Here is a 9,705-nt window from a genome sequence, read left to right as displayed (position 1 = left end):
GTCTTCCTTACTTTCTGGAAGGGGATTTTGACCCGATGGCCTTTAAACAGTAAAGAAAATTTTAAACTTCGATATTAATCAATTAAAATACGTGATTCATAGCCTATAAATAAAAAATTTTGACCGAAAAATGATTTCTTGAGTTCTTGCATGAACTACCATAATTATGATATCAGCCTAAATTCTCAGGACAGTTACAAAAAATAATTCTACATGCTCATTTAACAGTTTAGTTTATTTACATAGCGATTCAAAAAATCTACATGGCACAATTATGTGGCCATCTTGGAAATGGAATAGTATCTTTAATATTTTGTATATTTAAAATAAATTGTAAATAGCGTTCGAATCCCATTCCATAGCCCCCGGTTGGTACACCACCAAATTTTCGTAAATCTAAATACCATTCCATTTGTGTTGGATCACTTTGGATTGGTATTTTTGATTTTAAAATATTATAATTGTTTTCTCTTAAACTTCCGCCAACTAATTCACCAACATTCGATACTAATAAATCAAAAGCCGCCACCTAAAATTAATTTAGGCGTTTGAAAATTGTTTGTGGAAATTGATACTACAAATGGCACCACTCACGGTAACGAAAAAAACTACAAACAAGTAAATTAATTTCTGTTAACTTGTCAGATTCAATTCGATCTGCGCTTGAAAAATAGCCCCGAAAGCGACAGTTGAGTATTTATCTGTCCAAATTGACAATCCGAAAATATGAAATTCCAAGATCGAAATTGTCTATCGCAATTTATATAAACAGGAAATATTATCGATAAGATTTTTTTCGGTAGAAAATGCAATTGCTTGAAGGCAAGCAAGAAGGCTTTTAAACTTAATATGATTAATTGCTCTAGCAATATTTGTATGAATCTCAAAAATACGTAAAATCTGTTTCTAAATACAAGCCATTATGTTATCTACCATGGTTTGTTTTTGTCAATTCTATGTATTTCAGATAAGACAAAGACAAAACTGCCATGGCAAGCATAACGATTTGTATTATGTCGAAATTAATAGCAAACTTTCTCATCGAAGATAATCGGATTTTAAAGATCATTTTCGGGATAATTGACCTAGCGCACATTGTATCGAATCATCACAAATACATAATATGCCCACCATTTTATAATATCAAATTATCGACCGAAATTAACTCATTGGCAGCCTTTTACGTCACCGGGGGTGGTGTGAAAATTTTTTACCTTATCATTTTCGACTAATTTCATATAAAAAGGTTTCAAATTTGCAGGCCAATTTATAACAAATGTTGGTATATTTTCATTATATTCGACTAGAAATAGTTCATGTTCTTTACCTAAGCCCGAACTTACATCGAATTTCGTTTTAAACTTATGATTATTCTCTAATAAAATTTTCGATACATCATCATAATTCATTCTAATAAATTCTTTTTCTAACCACGAAAAATTATTTTTAATATTTTCTTCAATTTGTAAAACTGAATTAACATCTCCCGAATTAGTGTTTAAAACATTTTTTGTAATATTCTTAATAAGACTTTCAACATAGGAGCATAGAACTTCTAAATTATCTACAAATGCGATTTCAGCTTCGAGCATATAAAATTCACTTAAATGTAATCTAGATTTCGAATTTTCTGCACGAAATGTCGGACCTAATGTATATACTTTAGAAAGACCATGTGCCGCTGCTTCTAAATGCATTTGACCCGATACACTTAGAAATACTTTTTTATTGAAAAATATATCACTTTTTTCGGAAGTTTTTGATTTGGCCATACTTTCTAATAATTCATTACTCTCAGGACAGACTGAGAAGGTTTCTCCAGCTCCCTCACAATCGTTTGATGTTAAAATTGGAGCATTAATTAATATAAACCCTTCTGAATTTAGATAATTATGGACAGCAAGAGTTGCTGAGTTACGAACACGTAACAGGGAGGAGAATTTATTTGTACGCGGTCTAAAATGTAAATATTGTCGTATGTAATCGGAATGATAAACTTTTCTAGGAGCAAATGGATAACCATCAGTTACAATACAGTCACCTATAATTTCAATCGAATTTGCTTGAATTTCTAATTGCCCTTTAGATGTTTTATTTAGTATCCCACTAGCGCAAATAGACGCCCCTGTATTTAAATTAGAAATTTTGTTTTTAGGTACGACTACTTGTAAGTTAGTACTACACGAACCATCTGATAAATCTACGAAATATTTATCTTTCATATTACGTAAAGATTTTATCCAACCCTAAAACATCCATTTAATAATATACGAATTATTTATATTGTCTCAAAATTTTCATGAGAAATATATATGGTAAAATACTAGTTACTTGCTAACCTTAACTGATACAGTATTTTTAATCGGTTTACGTTTAAATATTTCACTTATAAAATAAGTAGAGTAATTATACACATTTTTTGATTGAAATTTCAATAATTTATTGAAATTAATCATTTTTAAAAGTTTACTTACACAAAAAAACAATATGGACTACAAAAATACTAATTGAATGATTTATTAGAGATGCACAATTTAAAAATAGAAATCCCTAGTCAAGGGGGGCATTTTTTATAATTTACTACATGAACGTTGAATATGTTTACACCGATTTTTAGTCATATTTTCTCTGAAAATAAAGAATTATGAAATGGATCGAAGGCCAACGAGAATGGGTGCAAGTATTTTTAAATCCGTTTTGGGGCCCTCTGATACCTTACTTTCACTGCCTATTAGGAATGAGACATTTTTAATAATTGGCATTTACATTTCCATAAAAAATTAAGCCCGCTATATCACGAAAATAGCAATACTTATGAAAAAAGGTGTAGAGACACTTTTGGTAGAGAATTGAATTATCTATAATTTTTGTCTGAACTATTTTTGCTGTGAAACGAGAAAAGCCTATTTTTGCAAACTTCCCTCTTCAATAAAATTTTTTGCACAAGGAGGATTGATGGGGACTTTTCACAATTCATTTATAATAGTATTCTGAACATTCATACCAATTTTTAGCTCTATGGGAATTTTTGTAACCTTACTTATATTTTATGGACTAATTTGATTGGATAATAGAATACTTTATGTAGAGAGCAAAGTAGTGATGTATGTTTTTTACAATGTGCTGTCCACTCATATATTTAATATAGGTGCTTTAAATTTTAAAGGTGAGTGACTCCACCTTCAACGTTTTAACAACTTTTTGTAAAATATACCTAAAATTTAAATAACTTGTAATGAAAACTTGTGGTGGAAACCATTCCTTATAGAAACACATACAAAAAATAGGGAATTTATCTATCTACTTGTGGTATAACAATATATTCGCGCCAAATTTATTGCAATAATAATTTCATATGAAAAATTGTTCATCAATTCTATAAATAAAATAAAATCATGCCTATTTTACAAATAACAATCGATGAACTACTCACAAATAAAGAACAAACGTTACAACAAATTGAAAAAGCTTGGGATGAAGTAAGTAATTAATGTGATTTGTTTTCAATGTTTTTTTTTTTAATCAATGATTTTCGCATAGATACCTTTAATGAATGATATTGGATTGGATTCATTAAAAAATGGATCTCTGGTACGATTCCGTGGTATGGTTCAGGATATGCATAGTCCTGAATATTATTTGGATATGTACGAAATTAAAAATACAATTACAAATGAAAAAACTATGCGAAATGGAAAGTATAAGGACATTATCGATGTACATGTAAGTTGGTCAATTTCGCTCTTTTAAAAGTAGAAATCATTATTGATATTATTTTATTACTTTGCTAATACAATACAAAAATTCACTTCCACAATTTTATACTCAAAACCTTGCAGATTACCATTCTCTGATTTTCTGTTCGAGCTGTCAATTTTTACTTTGATAAATTTATAACGTTAACGAGTAAACCTTACTTTCAAAATACAAATTATAATTTTATTACATAAAATAAATATACAAAATGTAAAAAATTTCAGCTTAAAAACCCTGAAAAAATCGCTCAAATCTACCCAGGGCTCTATTTAAATTACCTCATGATGTAGTGTGTAGAAATAAACATGAAATTATAATTATTACATCGACTGTGGTTTTACCGAAAATGAGTTGTAACTAGTGTCCCTTAAGTGAAGTCGTAACTTGTTGGCTTTAAATGAACGGTAAGGATATTCAGACACCTGTCTAACGTTAACGCTATCTTTATCGAATTTTTTTAAAAAAAGCTCCTAGAACGTCAGGTAAAAAAACAAACAAGGCATTTTCTACGTAGATGCTGAATCCGTAGTCGAAGCTGATGAAAAATTGTTTTTTCCCTGTGATTGCGATCTTTCACTGATCCACGTGTTGGTCATGCTTTTAATGGGGTTGATTTAACACGGGTCTGCGGCTTTTTTCCCTGACGCAAGTCTATTTAATGATTTTAATTAATAATATCCATTTTAAAATGATAAATAATTTTTAAAGACTCGAACAAGATATCTAAATTGAAAATACGTCGGATTCTTGTCTTTAATCTGTTAGTCCAATGTGTAAGCCACCAATAAGCCACAATAACTTTAATTTGAACTTTTTTTACAGGATAATGAAGTATTCACTTTTGAAAGTGATACAAATGTTAATAAAGAAAGACAGACGTTTGTTGTTATATCAATGCCGGGATTAAATTCATGGACTCGTAATGTATCCTTTCTTTAACTAATAGTATTCGAGCAGAGAATAGTATTCGACCAGTAATAATTTATCGTTGTATAAATATATAAATTAAAATTATTTTGATGTTTTCTATCAAAAATATTGATACATATTTTATCCTTAATTGTATTATGTTAGTTAGAAAATGAGAGTAAAAAATTACAATTATGCACATCTTCAAATCAAACTAAAAGAAAAATTGAAGATGAAGTTGAAGAAATGGAAACGAGTGACTCATCGTCTTCTGTCACAAGTAAAAAAATATGTGAAAATACGACAGAGTCATCGAGTGAATCTCAAAACTTAAAAAATATATCACCAGAATTTCTATTGAATTGTCCGCTTGCTGATCGTCCTGGAAAAGCTTGTTTAGTTAAGGTAATTATGCTATTTTAAATAGAAAGGTAAAATTCGAAAAAATGCAGCCGCCATTCATGTCAATTGATAGAATTTCATTAACGATTCTAGTCTAGTTCGATAATTTAGATTCACAACCCTTTTCTCGTGATCCAATCGAGCTGAAACTTTGCAGTCAGACTCGTGTCGATGTTAATAATTTTCGTCTAAAAAAATTTGAACAAAAAAGGATATATTTTATTATATATAAATAATAAAAGCTTGATTTTCGGGTAAGTTTTTTTTTTTTTAATTATCGCATTGAAAAACCGGGCGGGTTAATTTTTTTTAATATGAAAATTTTCAGCCTGTTCTATAATTGATGTGTGTATGTAGCAAAATTTATCAAAAACATCAATTTGTATTCCTGGCTGTTCAAAAATTGAACAAAACATGTTCGTTAACTAAATAAGAGAGAACTTTGAGGACATATATAAGAGAAACAAAATAGTTTTTGATTCGAAATAAAAATGAATAATTTTATAATTAAAATTTTCAAATATATTATTTGTTTGAAATAGGTGTATGAAGATTATGATTGGATTAAAATAAACGAAATGATTGAAACCGTTGGATTTTTAGCAGTAAGTCCATTGCCAACAAATCCTACAACATCTGATGATGGTACCGTTGATATGGAGAATCAAGTAATGAATCCACCACCATCATTAATACCACGGATCCATTCGATTGTAATTAAACGAATCACACATGATAATCCATTATTACCAACTAAATTAGAATCGTATAATGATTCATTAAATCCATTTCGTGATGTTTTCAAAGATTTACATTTGGTCTTAACACAATTATTACTTGGTGATAAATTAGCTGCAGAATTTTTAATTTGTCATTTAATATCTCGAGTGTATGTTTTAAAATTTTTATTTATAATTTTAATATTATTTATTGGTACTCGGCTACTATTTTAAGTATGTTAAAATCAACAACACTGTAGTCAGTGATGGATTTGGTGGTGGACTGAACCAAACTGTTGTAATGAACATGTCGTCAAACGTTTGGATGAACTTCACACTTGTATCGTACGAATCGGTAGCTCAATTGGTAGAGTGCTAATTTGACAAGCACGAGGTTGTGGGTTCGATCCCCACCCAAGTGAATTTTTCAACATATCTACCATAGATATTAAAAATTTTATTTATTGGTATCCGGCTAATATTTAAGTAATTCGAATTAACTATTTCGAAAGACTTGATTTAAAAGCCAAGAGTAAATAATGTGCAGCACAGGTGCGATTCAAAATTAGTACTTTTAGGTCGTGTATGATGCTGCATACAATTTAACAAATACCATATCTAAAAATAAATTAAAAAGCTTGTGAAATAATTTTTTTTTTGTTATGAACTAACACTAATAAAACCAATACGTTAGACATTAGAAATCTTCTTAAAAAGTTCTTTAATCTATCGATTTTGTAGGTATTTGAGAAAAGATGTGATTTCTCTTGGACAATGCACAATTAATTTTTCAAATATTCCATCTGAAAAATACGAGAATTATGTGAAAAATATTTATGAAATTTTAGAATTGATGGTGCCAAAAAGTCATTATTTTCCAATGACTTTAGATAATATGAATTCTTTGGAATTTACACCAAAGTAAGATTTATAAAATTATCTGAAAGTTCAAATATTTGTTAAAATAAATGCTTTGTTACAGAAAAGATTATGATTGTAATCGTTTAACAACTGGTCTACTACAATTAAGTGCGCATACTCATTTGATTATTGATGAGAGTCGATTACAAGCGGGACGGTTGGATCAAATCGGTGTGAAAAATGTACAAGCACTTGCAAATGTCGTTCGAAATCAACGATTACCGTATGATTTTAAGTTTTATCAAATGGATTATGACACAGATATTCCAGTACTTATATTTAGTGAGGGTAAAAGTTTATTACCGGTATGTATTTTCATAAAAATTGTGTTTATTCACACGCTAGTTCACAAAAAATTAAATTGTTATCATTTTCAACAAATTCAACTAATTGTTGTTTGGAGCCATTCATGAATTGCGTAAGCATTTTGGGGAGGAGTGGGAATTTAAAAAATCCTGAAAGAGTATATAAAACCTAGGTAAACTGTTAAGTTTTAGTGTAACTGATCCTTTTCTAACAACGTTTTTTTAAGAAGGGTGAGAGGGATTCGAGAAATGGAGGGATACGTGGGGGAGGGAGGTGCTCAAAAATTCGTCAAAATCATGCTTACGTTCAATGTTTATGATATTCAACTTGCTTGTGAGACAGAACGGAATGTGGCAATGCTAACGTGTGACTAGACTGAAAGGAGTTTGTTCTAATTCAAAAAACTAACTTGAATTTTTTGCAGTGTGATTTTCATGTTCCTTTGGAACCTGATTCTGAATGTGTAAAAACGTTAAATGAAATCATCGAAGCCTCCAAACATTTTTTGAATTCAAATTTACTTGATCGTATTCGTAAATTTTTAACCATTGCTCGACATTCGAATTGTGAACTTACCGATGATATTCAAGAGGTAGGAATTGCTTATTTAAGTATTTAATTTAAAGAGTGCATTATTCAATTACAATGTATTTTATATTTAGGTAATACAAGAAGATTTTGTGGAAATGAGAAAAAAAGATCAAAAAATAAATTCGGAAGATTTACATAAACTTTTAGTATTATCCCGTCTTATCGCTTTGTCTGAAGGACAATGTAAAGTTGGCGTGGACGCATGGAAAAGAGCACAAGTTTTGGAAACAGAACGAAAATCTAGATTAAAATAGTTGTTATTCGTCGTTTATTTTGTACTTTTATATTTAAATTGTTAAATAAATATTTTAATTATTATTTACATGTATATTTCAGCGAGAATCGAATCCACTACCTACATATTGTTTTTCAGGCGCAGATCCAGAATTTCATTCGGAGAGGGTAGATAATTTTGATAAAATTTTACATATTTTCAGGAAAATTCGTTCTAAACAAAAAATTTTAAATTATTTCTTATCGATATACTTAATACTTTCATTTGAATAAACCTTGTATTTCTGAAATAAATGAAACAAAAACACATAGAAGCTATAAAAAAAGAAATACTTTAATTTGAAGTAAGTGCAGGCACATTATATTATACCTTTCTTAAGGTTTGCACTCTACCAATATTGTTGAAACTCTATGGAACTATGGAACTCTACTGAACTCTTCCTACAGTCCTTTCCTTGTAATAAGTTCGTTATGTCAATTATATAGGTTAGAGTTAAGGAGGATCATTTTCAAAGAACCGTTATGTGGCCATCCAAACGGTTGATCGTTATATTAATCGTAATATCGTTATATTAATCTTGGTACAACCTTTATTAATATTATATATAAGTGATCGAATTTTACTTATTTTGTATAAAAACTTTAATAAGTAAAGAAGAATCTCTGTAAATTTGTTTTATGAAAATGTACTTTTTTTGTTGTAAATAAATAAAAATCGTTATATATTTTAAATTTTGTTTTATTTTTTTAATTTTCTATCCTATTTTTTTTCAGAACAAAATTATCAATTAATTAATTATATACTAAACCTAAGTATTAACTTAATTTTATTGTTGTATATAAGCTGGGTGGCTGAGTGGGTATAGCACTTGCCTCTGAAACCAAGGTAGACTGGTTCGTATCCTGGGGTAGTTAACCTTTTACTTTTAAATTAAATGAACTTTTCCTGACGTTAAAATTTTCCATTCTTTTTATAGTTTAAATTATCTATATACCCCGCCCTCTTGCTATAAATAACGTCAGTTATATATATAAGAGGGCGGGGTATCTCTCTTGCTATAAATAACGTCAGTTATGTATGTCATAAATCACTATTCTGTTAGGAGGTGGGAATAGGAGAATATGAGTGAGATAAACTATATGACATGTTCTCCTATTATAAAATTTTAAAAAATGACTTGTTATGCTAAAATTTGAAACTTTTTAATAGGAGAACATGTCATATAGTTTATCTGACTCATATTCTCCTATTACAAAATATCAACATTTGTAATTTATAAAATTAAAAAATCGCTCGTTAAGACTAAAATTGGAAATTTTGAATAGGAGAACATGTTATATATTTTATCCCACTTTTTTATAACATGTTCGCCTATTACAAAATATTAAAATATACTTGTTTTGTTTGTTTTTTTGTTGTACATGCTAAATTTTATTCCTATTTAAAGGAATTTTATAAGATTTTGTAAAAGGAGATCATGTTATTTCAAAAAACAGTTAAATATGTTAGTCCCACTTTCCTACGTATGTCATAAATCACTCTACTGTCAGGGGGTGGGAAATAAAATAACATAAATTATACTTCGCTCTCTTACTTATTTGTCGCTTTTGGTTCTCATAACAATTATATATACAATTATTATAATTAAAGAATATCCGGGACAATGCTGGATTCAAACCAAGGTACCCTATAACCTGAGGCATCTAGGCTAGCCACTACTCCACCTTTGACATATTATGTTTACCAATAATGTAATATAAATACCTTTTACTCACCTATTTTCAATAAAAAGTTTGGAGATGCGGGGGATCGAACCCCGGGCCTTTCACATGCAAAGCGAACGCTCTACCACTGAGCTACATCCCC

The 9,705-nt window shown here is 29.4% G+C and overlaps 2 protein-coding genes and 1 non-coding gene across 3 annotated transcripts; 1 reads left to right on the top strand and 2 right to left on the bottom strand.

The window, feature by feature from the left end:
• Nucleotides 1–216: 216 nt before the first annotated feature.
• LOC123298087 (probable asparagine--tRNA ligase, mitochondrial) lies at nt 217–2,470 on the bottom strand. Its single transcript, XM_044879991.1, has 3 exons — nt 2,340–2,470; nt 1,215–2,246; nt 217–529 (listed from the first exon to the last, which is right to left on the bottom strand). Exons 1-3 carry the CDS (start codon nt 2,454–2,456, stop codon nt 260–262), a joined length of 1,419 nt encoding a protein of 472 aa, XP_044735926.1. The 5' UTR covers nt 2,457–2,470; the 3' UTR covers nt 217–259.
• Nucleotides 2,471–3,358: 888 nt separating this feature from the next.
• On the top strand, nt 3,359–7,922 carry LOC123298084 (mini-chromosome maintenance complex-binding protein). Its single transcript, XM_044879988.1, has 9 exons — nt 3,359–3,479; nt 3,541–3,723; nt 4,579–4,680; nt 4,831–5,070; nt 5,610–5,956; nt 6,528–6,707; nt 6,769–7,012; nt 7,438–7,605; nt 7,676–7,922. Exons 1-9 carry the CDS (start codon nt 3,396–3,398, stop codon nt 7,856–7,858), a joined length of 1,731 nt encoding a protein of 576 aa, XP_044735923.1. The 5' UTR covers nt 3,359–3,395; the 3' UTR covers nt 7,859–7,922.
• Nucleotides 7,923–9,633: 1,711 nt separating this feature from the next.
• Nucleotides 9,634–9,705, bottom strand: Trnaa-ugc. The gene has a single exon. It is a non-coding gene; the product is annotated as a tRNA-Ala (tRNA).

Source organism: Chrysoperla carnea, chromosome 4, assembly GCF_905475395.1.
Source record: "Chrysoperla carnea chromosome 4, inChrCarn1.1, whole genome shotgun sequence".
NCBI classification, from domain to species: Eukaryota; Metazoa; Arthropoda; class Insecta; order Neuroptera; family Chrysopidae; genus Chrysoperla; species Chrysoperla carnea.
Note: the sequence above shows the minus strand (reverse complement) of the source record. Positions and strands in the feature narration are given on the sequence as shown.